Source organism: Hypomesus nipponensis, chromosome 2 (genome assembly GCF_054491055.1).
Source record: "Hypomesus nipponensis isolate SF chromosome 2, ASM5449105v1, whole genome shotgun sequence".
Taxonomy (NCBI): Eukaryota; Metazoa; Chordata; class Actinopteri; order Osmeriformes; family Osmeridae; genus Hypomesus; species Hypomesus nipponensis.
In genome coordinates, this window is record NC_140362.1 from 845,278 (window position 1) to 858,046 (window position 12,769).

Sequence of the window (12,769 nt, forward strand, 5' to 3'; positions counted from 1 at the left end):
AGCTGCTTCCAGCGACCTCATTTCCAAACTTAACTCCCCAGGAAGTATCAGCAGGAAGTGGGAGTGGCCTGCTGGGGGGAGGGGCCAGTCCTCTCGTAACACCATGTTTACACAACAGGCTGACGTGGAACTGTGAGCCACAAGCAGGTCACAAACAAGAGCCAGCTAATTGGACTTTACCCCCTCGTAACAGGGGCATAACCTCACTTTACGACACAGACCTGGACCTGCCATATCTCTGTACAACATAAACCTTCTTTTATAACCTAGAGGATATCTGTTGGACGTGTTGGTGGTCTACATAACCCTACAAGGAAACAGAGCACGGCCACAGCGTGGCTGACAGAGACACAGCAGGAGGAAGTGGCCTGGTTATCTCCAGTGTCAGCTGGGATCCCTGGCCAGGAGAAACAAACGTGATTAGAAGCCAGCAGAGCCAGCCTGCAGACTGACAGGTCATTAGCACACAGGATGCAGAGCTTCAACACCTGCCCACGTCATGACATGGAAGCACTGTCGATACAGTGCTGCTTCTGCAGGCTCCATGTCATACGGAGGTGAGAACATCCTCCGTGTGACATATATTTGATTAACAACAGTATTTATTTGCATAAAATAAATAATGTGCAGGGCTCAAAATTGCGACAATTTTGGTGGCATATACTCCCGAAATTGTATCTGTGACCTCAAAATATATTTGGGAACATTTGTGCGAGTGCAAATAATCGTTTGCGACCTGTTTTTATTTCTTAACGAAACCCTCGCAAATTAGCCTCCTACAGTATGTACCTGTTGTGAGCTGATACAGTGACTGGTCCACCGTTCTATCCATCATTACATACAGGGGCAAATCTAGGTTCCCACTTTCGGGGGGGCTAAGCCCCTAGATAAAACCTATTATTTTTCCTGTGTCCCAGCAAAACTAGGAAGGTCTGGGGGCATGTTCCCCCAGAAGACATTTTTTAAAATATCCTTTTAAATTGTGTCCTCTAGTGGGTTTAAGGAAGACAGATAATTAACAAATTTAGATTTAAAATATGAAAGGAAAAAAAAATATATTTTTTTTATAAAAAGCCCCCCCCCAAAAAGGGCTAGATACGCCCATGGTTAGATAAACAGCTAAACTTCATCTTTACGTTCTTAACTTTAATTCAGATTTTACATATACACAGATTTACACAGTGTGTAGTAGGGATGGGAAGATTCACCGATTCGCATCGGTGCATCGGCATAAAAGTTCACGATGCGATGGCCCGGATCAAAAAAGTGTGCACCGGATACAATGTGGGATGAAATCGCGATGCATCGTTTCTAACATCTTTGCATCGGTATAATCCGATGTATTTATATAGAATGATGTGTATGCGAACACCTTTAGTATTTAGAAATTTGACTAATGATTTGTGACCAATAATTGTATAATTAGTTAGTTTCTTAAGCACGCTCTTATCTCCACTGCTGTCAGTGGCCGATTATCGTGAAGTCTCTCGGCAAAGTTGCGCGCGAGTTGGAGGCGTGTTCGGGCGAGTGTTATCATGGCGGAGGAAGAGTTACACGTTACTACAAATTGCAATAAATCCAAGGTTTGGCAACACTTCGGATTTTACAAGAAAGCTGGGCAATTTGACAAAAAACATGCAATTGGCAAGATATGTTGTGCTGCTATAAAGTACACAGGCAGCACGGCTAATTTAGGTTGTCACCTGAAGAGGCTACATGGTATTTGTGTGGAGACGTCTGCCTCCCCCTCGGATTCAGCTGGCTACTGTCAGTGGCTAGCTCCATCGGTACCCTAAGCAAGAATAGGAAGCTATTTTCCGACAAAACAAATCCCTGTTGTGTACGACAAAGTAAGACGAGAGATAGCTGAGTCATTGAGAAAATGTTTAGGGAAAAAGTAGGACGTATGAGTTCAATTTAGTGTGTTGTATTATGACAGTGTTTACAGCAGCTTGTGACTGCCTGTAATAGTTTACCCTTTTTTACATTCAGAGAACACATACAACAGGAAAGAAGGACTGGTTTAAGGCAAGGTCCAGGCCTGATGTTATTTTATCTATTGTCAGAGACTTTTAATATGTGAAATAAAACTTTCACTTGTTTAGTTAATTGATGATTTGCAGTCTGACAAAGAAATAAATCATAGCATAAATGTAAATCAATATGTACCATATTAAATTGCATGGCATCATATTCCCTTTGCATCGCATCTCATTGAATCGCATCGTGTCGAATCGCACTGCATCGCAATAGGGGTGAATCGTATCGCATTAGTAGTTGCTTTTATGTATCTTTAATGTATCGGATCGTTGGCAGTGCATCGAGATGTGTATCGCATCGTCCTCAGTGATGGAGATGCACATCCCTAGTGTGTAGGCCAAATTCAACTGTCCAGAAACCGTCGCAGTTTATCATTTCAGAGAATAACAATCCTTGTTATTAAGGGCACCACATTCAAGTTTTTATTGATTATCAGACACAGGCGTTAATAGAAAGAATAATAGCTTTATTTGATTCAGAACTAAGTGATACTGGTCCATAAATCATTGAGGTAACCCAAGCTTCATCTACAATGAAGAACAAGCATGCCCGTATCCTAACAGCAGAGGGATGAAAGAGTCTTGAGGAAGACACGCTGCTGATCTGACTGGAAGCTGTTAGACGCCTGACAAGCAGGTTTTGTGATATTAGCAATTTTAGCTTGAGTTTGAAAGGACTCAAACCAAAATATCCCCTTCAAAGCCACTCCTCCAAAGCCCATAAACGCACACGCTGCCTGCCTACTGCAGGGAGGCAGACAGACAGCGTATGGGTAACCTGTCCAATCCTTGCATTCGGTCTGAATGCTGTCCAATCATTAGTGCCAGTCCAACCTTAAAGACAGGTTGTGTTTTATACGGTCCAGCAACGCCCACAAATATAGGATTGATTTTATTTTACTGTCAAAGCTTTATACTCCTTGGTTGTTATCAGGATGTGAAGTTTATTTCAGCAAATATGACAAAAAGTACTTCTCAACAACATTGCCTCCCCTAACTTCAACCTTCACACCAAACAGCCGTCTCAACTAAGGACTTCTCCCCACACCTGCCCCCCCCCCCACACACACTTCTCCCCCTGGTGGGTGCCAGGGAGAACAGAGACCGACTTTGAAGTCAATAGCCTTGGCCAAGTTTTACACCAGCTGGTTATGCAACAGTGTCAGGAGGAAAGGGGCTGCGTGTGAGAGAGACCATGCTCTGGTCTATAGGCTTTCAAGCTGAACAGGTCCTGTTTGGTGAAAAAAATGGATTTAACACTGGAGTCAATGGGAGAGGTCTGGGGCGATGTTCATTTCGTCCCAAATCGGCCAGAAGGGGCAGGGGCCATTTGAAGCACGACTTTAGGCTGACTGAATGACTGTTACCTGATTCAACAACGACATACAGAGGCAGATCACACGATCTAGTGGTGGAATCCGACAGAAAAAAATTATCACATTTAAATTGACATGTCGTCATTTACGGGATTTACAAGAATACTGCGCTTATACATCAGGAGCTTTTTTCTGAGGCAGTGCTGCGCCCCAATCGCCCTTATGGACAGCCATGCCCACCAAAACACCTCTATATAGGTTACAGCCAAAAGACCCCCTGGACCCACCCCCCCCCCCCAGCCTGGCTGCCAACCCAACTTAGCCCCGCCCACAAAAAATGTGGTCGGGAAGTTGGGTCTGGAGTAGCCTGGCTCTGCCCTCCTACGTTCTTCCGCTCAATTTGGATTTTTCTTCTGTACTATGTCTGAGAGTTTGGCTTTGAAGTCGTTTTTCAGAAACACATTTTTTGTAGGTCCAATCAGCGAACAGAGGGAGTGGCTGAGAACGATGACGCTGAAGTCGTGCACTAGTTTGAGTTGTAGTTCAGTAATGACGGCGGAGAAAGTTGCCAGCGAAGCTATTCTACGGTTGTGGCAACGCTGCCCAATATCCATAAGTTAAAGCCGGAGCAAGAACATTCCTTGCTGAGTTCTGTTGGTGGCCATGATGTTGTGGCCGTCCTCCCCACGGGGTTCGGGAAAAGTTTGATTTTCCAGCTACGGCAGCTAGCTCCGTTACAGTAGTGGTGAAGGACTGCTGATATGTGATCTGCTGATCTGTGATATTTCAAAGGTTCTAACATTTGAGCATACACACCAACGAACAAGTGTTGTTGTATCGGAAATTCCTGTAAGTTTTCACATAATAGAAAATAACTCATACCCAACATAAACATTCTTTTACATTCTTACTTTTGTTTGTACCCATATTTGACAGTGTCTTTGTCAAACGCCCTGTTTTCGTCTTGACGGAAAACCCCAACAAAGGGCACGAGGGAGGGTCGGATGACGTCAGCGCTCTGGCAACACGCGTGAACGCGCTTGCAGGCGATTTTACGATTGGTCGACGTGATTCTAAACTGGTGTGTGATTGGTCAGAAGTGATATAGTCGAGCTACATTTGCCCGAGTCAGGATCCATTTTGTTGCCATTCAGAGTCGGAGAGGAGAGACAGATCATCACACCATTATAATAGTGGTTTCACGAATTGGTGGAAATAACGTTCTACCATCACACATCCTTTAAACGTCAACCTGACACATATCTGACGAAGGGCTTTGACCATCCAAGCCAGAGGAAGTCGGTAAGAAAGTTGCCTGGAAGTTAGCAGCAGCTAATGTTGCTAGCATTGCAAATAAGCTCAGCTTGTTGTTTTCAGACAGACTGGCGTCGCCATGTTAGAGGTCTTCTTTGTTTTGGTTCTGTGCCAGAGACGGAAAATTGACATACTTCCGTTTTTCATATTACTACTGTTAGATTAGACTAATTATAAGGACACAAAAGAAGTACTTTTTGTAGAAATCAAATAATATCTACGTTGGAAACTTGGGATTGGAACTAGGCGTTGGGAGTAATTGCTTCTGTTTGCAAACGAACAAAAGATTTCGACGATTTACAGAATGGGTCCTCTTCGTCGACGATAACGATAGTTTAAATAATACCGCACTTGACGTACTTATTATGTTTTATAACTGTTATTATATAGTTTACTATTATGTAATCAACGTCTTCCCATCAATTTACACGGATTTGTGCCATTTGGTGTTAGTGTGGTGACGCAGTAAGATACCCCGAGGCTTTACATTATTCTACTCGTAGTTGTCTTCAATGTAGGACTCTTAAATAGATAATGAAGAAAACAAAACGCCAGAACAGTTTTGAAATATTTCTGAATTGCGGATTGTGTTCATTTTTTTCAGATATTCGTCTTCTCGGAGCACCGTGTTCCGAGGTGAATTGATGTTCAGTTCAGGAACGCGAGAAAACATCGCTGATCGGCACATGAAAACCTCAGACCTTGCTGGACACAAAAGTGCAGCGAGAAGTAGATCGAAAACTACTTTGAGGACCTGGAGCCCAATTGGAGAGGAGAAATTAAGAAAGAAAGATCTTTGCTCATTCAATTTTCTGACAACAAAGAGGTGAGACGAAGCCGTTGGCTGGTGGGGGAGGGGCGGTGGTTAGCCAGTCTGTCTGGTAGGCCATTTTGCAGTATCTCTGACGCACGTATCCACAGACTTCATAACATCAATAACAACAATAAATGCGATTTTAAGATACAATCCTATGAAGTTATTACATGTTTTTTTCTTTCTTTATATAAAGCATTCATTAAATGATGTAAATCAGCTACTGTTCTCCCCCCAGGTGACAGTAGAGTGCTAGCAGTATGGGAGGAGGAGAGAGGTACAACATTCCTGTGTCCCACCCCGAGCGCCCCCTGCCCAAGAAAACCCACCATCTGGGCCGCAGCAAGCAGAAGGGCCGCGATGCGAGCGGCGTGTCCGCGGTGGCGTTGGCTGGGTTCCACCAGGCCCTCCGCAGGGCCGACAAGGCCCCGCTCTGCCCCTGGGCTGCCGAGGCGCGGCAGGCCGTGTCCCCTGACAAGAGCTCTTCAGTCCACTTCACTGCCAGCTACCATCACAGCTGGGGGGGCGCTGTGCCCCACCTGAGCATGCTGCTGGGGGCGCAGGGCGGGGTGAGCTACGCGGGGGCCAAGTTCAGCGAGCCACCCTCCCCCAGCGTGCTGCCCAAGCCCCCCCACCACTGGACGACCCGGCCTGGGGACCACCGTGAGATGATGGCCTTCCAGCTGAAGAGTCTCCTCAAGGTCCAGGCCTGACCCCCCCGCCCCCCCACCCCGGACCACGGCCTCCCAGGGCTCGCCCGCCTGCAACGCTGCAGCGCTGTAATACACGTACCTGTTTAGAAAAGGCGCCACCTAGAGGTGGGAGGTCAGGCATGGTGGGCCTTCATGGCCAGTGTTCGTCACCCGATGGTTTATGTAGGATTTTAAACAAGTCTACAGATATTACAGTGTTGCAGCCTTGCTGGTGGGTACTCTTACTGGAGCCGGTTTCTGTAACTAACGATGAACTGGATATCCTCTTGAGCTTTCTCTTGTTTAGTTCTTTATTTGGTGGCTGTTGCAGTCGTGAGCCTTTCCTCCCAGTGGTGGAAGACTCCTCCTCCCCGTGGTGGAAGACTCCTCCTCCCCGTGGTGGAAGACTCCTCCTCCCCGTGGTGGAAGACTCCTCCTCCCCGTGGTGGAAGACTCCTCCTCCCCGTGGTGGAAGACTCCTCCTCCCCGTGGTGGAAGACTCCTCCTCCCTGTGGTGGAAGACTCCTTACAGTAGTTGTAATATCTTGAGGTCTGTTTCTGTGGACAGGTATTGATGAACAGTTCACAGGAGAAGACTAAGGTGCTAAAACCCCACATTTGTTGAATTTTAAATTGACTGGTCTTTTTAATTTCCCATTCCCTGTTTCCCTGTGTGTTTGGGTGGTACAAGCCACTGACTGTTCTGCAGGGAAGCCTGCACTACTGGAGGTGGCTGTAGTGCTGTTCTGCAGGGAAGCCTGCACTACTGGAGGTGGCTGTAGTGGGAGTGTGGAGTTTCCCCTCAACCTGAAGTGTAATATGAGACATGGCACACAGGCTCTGGACTGACACTCCTGTACTTTTTTATTGCGCTGCGCGCACTGCACTATAGGAGTGTCCATGTCAGGGGCCCCAAGCTCAGTCCTGGCATTATTCTGAGATTCTGTTTAGCGTCGTAGTGTAAAAGGTGATAACTGTGGGTCTATTGTGTGTCTTAACCAAAGCAATGTTTTTAGCTGTACTGTTGGTCCCCAGTGCCACATCCTCACGGCCCCCACAGCGGGTGACCAGCAGGGGTGACCAGCAGGGTGACCAGCAGGGGTGACCAGCAGGGGTGACCAGCAGGGGTGACCAGCAGGGGTGACCAGCAGGGTGACCAGCAGGGGCGTCCTCCAGCCACGTCTCTGGCGCCCCCCGCAGGGTGAGCAGGAGGGCCGTCCCACTGGGGCCCCAGGACTGTTCTGCTTTCTGGGGCTCCAGCTGGGGTGGCCTGCCTGTGGGGGGGGTCGGAGGGGGGGGGGGGGAGGAGGGTGGGATTAGAGGGGGGGTGGGTGGGGTCGGGCATGGTGTGGCCCAGGCGGACGCAGGGTCGATCCGGAGGTGTTTACATTTAGTAGCAGGTCTCAGAATGTGGCCGCACTGCCTCTTGCACTGCAGTCAGATCTGTGTTCATGTGTTACTGGCCAACATGCATTCCTGTCAGACGTGCGTTATTGACCATCTCCCAGTGGAGGCACAGCGGTGTCTTGTTCCTCTCCTGTAGAACACAAACTGTAACGGCCAGTTTAGGGATGACTAAACAAGCGTTGAAAGCTTGCAGATACGTTAAGAGCCATGTAAATAAGGAAATGTATAAGAATACTTGTAGCATATGTACATTTTGCAGGGAAATTTTAAACCTGCTTGATAAAGTATTTTTAGTAATACACTGAATGTATAAGTCATGCTAAGGACTTGACTTGACTTCAAATGCTGAAGATTATTTTTGTAAAAAAAAAAGGAAAAATAACTGCCTTCGGCATATCAATACCCCAGCACTGTGTCCTGTTGCCAGTGATCTTGCACATAATGTTTTTATTGTTTTGTATCATGCACAGTGTAGGGTATATGATGCTGCTGTGCACAAAGAAAAACTCAAAATGTCCATTACTCAAGGAGACTTTGATATGTATGAATTGTTCATTTATTTCTTAATGCTCTTATAACTTGAAAGCTTTTTTTGTTTTTATTGTCTTCACCTTAATGTGCCTGCCATAAATTCCAAAATAGAAAAGTGTTATTGAACTGTGAACAGGTAGATTTTGTGTTTTGGTAGGTACAGTCTAGACAGTTCTTCAATGACAATACATTCACGTCTGGATGTGAAGCCAGCCGGCTGTGTCTGCCCCCCTGCCGGCTGTGTCTGCCCCCCTGCCGGCTGTGTCTGCCCCCCTGCCGGCTGTGTCTGCCCCCCTGCCGGCAGACACACCATGCCGGCTGGTAGGGATGGAGATACTTCCACCAGTTCCTGCTTTTATTTTGTGTTAAAAAAATGTTTTTATTTTGTTACGATTAACAATTCATACAAGTATAAGTCTCTTTGAAAAAAAACAAAAACAATTGGGAACTCCTGAAGTTTCGCAAATTGGCTGTTAATTAATCCCACTTGTTCACGTCACCTGTTATGAAATGCCCAATGTCCTCTAGTTTATTCAAATTGGAAAAAGAGAAAAAAACGTTTTTAATTGGTAAAGACTAAAGTATAAACAAAAAATAAATAAATCCCTTCCCTCCCCCTAATGAATGTCTCTTTACTGACCATCTCTCTCAACGCCACATCCAGGTCTTGATCACATGGACGCTTCGTCCATAGTGTCTTGCAGAACTGGTGATTTAGTTAATGCACATTTCTCGAGTCCAACTACAGAAGATCCGAGAAGATGTCTTGTGATTCATCTACCAACAACCAGATGCAGATAATCCCTACATACCACACTTTTTCTTGGGTGGAGTTGGAGTATAGAATATTAATGTGGGTGGGGTACAGGGTGACCAGACATGCTCTTTTACCCAGACATGTCCTCTTATCAAGACCTAAAAATTGTCCCGGGATTTTGCCTCGTTCGATATTTGTGTTTCTCCGGGTCTTTCACAAACTTTAGTTATTAGCGCGAGCACTGACTGTAGAGAGAACTTTCATTGGTCGACCTTCTCAGTGTTGCCAGATGCACGATAATTATGGACAAGACACATTAAAGACATTAAACAACCACAGAAGCACTGGACTAAATAAGGAAATGGCTATTGTGATCAGCATAGGCACATAGGAAAACTTTTCTTCCACCTCCTACATCCCTGAAATGTTCAAATAGAGCGGTGTTCATCTATGTTTAATACAACTAAATGCTCCATATATTTAAGATGCAACATGGCCAACAGAACTCACTGAAAGAAGGTGGAGACTTGAAATACAAACTTACAAATAAATCTATTGTGTCTACACAACACTGTTTAACAGATTGAGATATCATTTGAAATGATTACGTTTCTATTTCTGTTGTCAAAGCAAACAGGATCGCCTTAGGTTGGTAACGTTAGCACTACAGCTTAGCAAACTATCGTGATTCAACTCAGCTTCAGTAAGCTCTAACTATCTTGCTGAAAAATAGATCTGGACAAACATCAAGGGCGGATCTACTGGGGTGGCATGGGGTGGCAACTGCCACCCTAAAAATAGCCTAACCAAATTGCCACCCCAGATGCCACCCCAGTTGGTAGCTTTGAAAACAAAGAAAAGTTGTGGCTCATTGTACATTTGCATAAGCGAATTTCTAATATCCGAATGCAAATAAATGCAGCACCAGACAACTCTATCCACCTTCCCCACACCGCCACCAAAGTTGCTTTCTGTTGAATACAAGGAAACTGCGAACTGACCATAGAAGGCTCCAACTCAAGGAAGTAATCGTCGGCACGGACAGCAGAACACACCGGAGGAATGAGGTGTTAAGCAATTATCTATTAATGACTAAGAATAATTAGAAAAGCTAGACAGCTAGTGGTACTGGTTACGAGGTAGGAAGTTTTGTATTTAGGCTTATTTAAACCAGTTTATTCTACTCTAATATGTACAGTTTTCACTCGTTCGACATTCCCGAGACAGCAACGCGCGCAGGTAGAATACGATACGTGTTGCCTTCCCGGTCTGTTAAAATTTATGCTTAATAAGTTTTTTTTTTTTGTGACGAAAACAACTAGCTAGCTAGCACCAGCTATATAAAAAGTTAAAACGTGTTATAGTAGAGTAGAATTAACTGGTTTAAATATGCCTAAATAGACCTAATCAGAATGTAAACAAAGGTTGCCAAGACACTTCCGGGTGGATAACTGTCATCCTGTCAACAGCAGTTAGTATGGTAGTGTAACAGTGAAGATTTGGTTTTGTTCCACTTGCAAACTTTTTGTGCTATTAAACCACACTGAGCGTGCGCATGAGCCATGTATGTTGAACTGAGTGGCTCTCCTCAGACTTCAGAGGATGAGTCACGGTGAGTTGTGTGCCAAAAGAGCTCCTACACTATTGTCGTAACTTACGACGTAAGATGCAAATATTGAACGTCCTAAATTCATACTGATTATGAAAAGGTGTTCCACATTCTGTCCTTATATAGTGTTTGTTTTAGTAATTATGCCCATCGTAATGTAGGCCTATATATCATCGAAGTTCAAACTAACACGTGTGGATAATTAACATTTCATCTCCCTCTTACATTAGCATAGTTGTTGTGATCCACGCTGCTGCAATACAAAGTCCCAACTTGTTGTAATTTGTGCCAGGTACATGTTTTGTATTGTCTTTCAACATTTCTATTATATATTGTAATTTCTATTGATATTGTATTTTGTAATTCAACTTGAATTGACCTTCAGACTTCAGAGGATGAGTCACGCATAGAAAGTTGTGATCCACGCTGCTGCAATACGAAGTCCCAACTTGTTGTAATTTGTGCCAGGTGAATAAAATTGGTGAAATGGACGCACATCTCCAGACTTCTTGAGAAAGGAAAACAGACACAACGCAGACGAAATCCAGGGGGTTACAATAGCATAGTAGTTCATTGTAGTTCATTTAAAAGATTAGATCGAAAAGATTAACGTCATGCCGAAATCTTGGTGTGTTTGGGGTTGTAATGTCAAATGTACACAGCATGTCAAGGACGAGGCTTTTTCCGTTTTCACATACTATATGCTAGCGTTAGCAAGCTCGAGCATATAGTAAACTAGTTTATACATGCCTACAGTCTAGGTGTTTTCGCTATCTAGATGTTCTTGCATTCCTTGCAAATCAGCGTTAATAAAAAGCAGATGAGCTAGAGTCTATCTAACATTGACCAGACAGGCATTATGCCAGTGCATAGTCAAATAGCCTAGATAATCTAGACAGGCGCTAAAATGCTATTTGTTTTCTGGCAATTTTTTTGGAAGCTGATTCCTTCTAATGCTGACTACAGCTAGGTTAGTTAGAGTCATTTGCTGATGTTTAGAAACATATTTAGCATTCCTACCTATGCTAGATATAGGAGACGTTAGCATTGCTATTAGGCCAACTGTTAAATAGTTAAAACTTGCGTTTGTGATGAGCATACGGTTGGAACAGCACCTCTTTTCAGCAACAGCGGCTTAGCAAATCCTTCTTTAAACAGTCCAAGGTTTTCATTCAAAACTGTCTTTGATGAAATGGTTCAAGCAAATGAATAAATGAGTGTCGAACTTCACAGGGATCTTCTCATAGAAAAACATCAGCCATGCCCGTCGATTGTCTGGTTCCTTTGGAAGATTATGAAAAGTGTCAGCATTCCTAGTAGCCTGGAACACTGCATTTACGATGGTCCTTTTTCAATATATTTTTAAAACTTTAAAACGTTCTCCTTTGTTGTTTGGGTGAAAGAACACAGAGCAGCGCAGCTATACTAGTGTCCTGAGATCCTGGGCCAGAGCACCAGAGGGCTGGTCTGTATGTAAATGTTGGGGCGTGACAAAGGTGATGCTATATTTGTGACGTCTCAAATACAGCTTTTTCAAAACCGATCGTTTTACAGCTGCAGTTTCAAGTTGTGAGATTTAAATAGGAAAAAGGTGTCAATGGACTTTGAGGTTCACTGTATGTCCATTTTACCCACCAAACTGTCGTTATTCAACTATGACAAGGTAAAATCGATTTCGCAATCAATGACCCCTTTAACAATCCTAAAAACCAACTGTTACTTGAATCAGCTATTTATTGATGCAGCAATTCAGTATTTCTTTCTAATTTACTGTGGGAGAAGGTGCTCAAATCCAACTGACAGAGGAATACTTCTGTGCTGCATGCCGTGAACAGCCCTGACCTGTTTTCATGATCAAGCCTCAAGCTTGTTAAAACTCTGATTTAAATGATCACTTTGTCTTTTTTTTCTACCGATTGTTAAATATATCATTATATTTTTTTGTTTAAAATAAATGTGATGGTACCTATCAAAATGATATACTTTATTCAATGTTTTTCACTAGCTAGTGACAAAGGGAAGATAATGGCTGAGCTTTCTCAGCTACTAGAACCAAGCACTGTATGTTGCAAGTTAAAAGATACTAACGAGGCTGTGGGAAGCAGGATATGATTGTCAACACAAAACAGTTGTGTGGCAAGTAGTTTGCTGAGAGGGAAATAGAAGTTGAATTCTGGTAGGAGAGACCTACCAGAATTCAAGTCAGTCATGCAGATCAGTCATACAATCACAGCCTGGGGTCTGAAGAGAGGTCCGGTCAGAGGCAAGCAATACCTTGGTATCCCGAATG

General features: G+C 44.1%; 1 protein-coding gene and 1 long non-coding RNA gene across 2 annotated transcripts; both read left to right on the forward strand.

Annotated features, from left to right (window-relative positions):
- The first annotated feature begins 4,488 nt into the window (after window positions 1-4,488).
- On the forward strand, window positions 4,489-6,808 carry pnrc2 (proline-rich nuclear receptor coactivator 2). The gene is made up of 3 exons (XM_084702178.1): window positions 4,489-4,657; window positions 5,274-5,495; window positions 5,722-6,808. Exon 3 carries the CDS (start codon window positions 5,744-5,746, stop codon window positions 6,194-6,196), a length of 453 nt encoding a protein of 150 aa, XP_084558304.1. The 5' UTR covers window positions 4,489-4,657; window positions 5,274-5,495; window positions 5,722-5,743; the 3' UTR covers window positions 6,197-6,808.
- A 694-nt stretch (window positions 6,809-7,502) lies between these two features.
- LOC146300314 (uncharacterized) lies at window positions 7,503-10,970 on the forward strand. The gene is made up of 2 exons (XR_014764723.1): window positions 7,503-10,482; window positions 10,710-10,970. It is a non-coding gene; the product is annotated as an uncharacterized LOC146300314 (long non-coding RNA).
- Window positions 10,971-12,769: the final 1,799 nt, after the last annotated feature.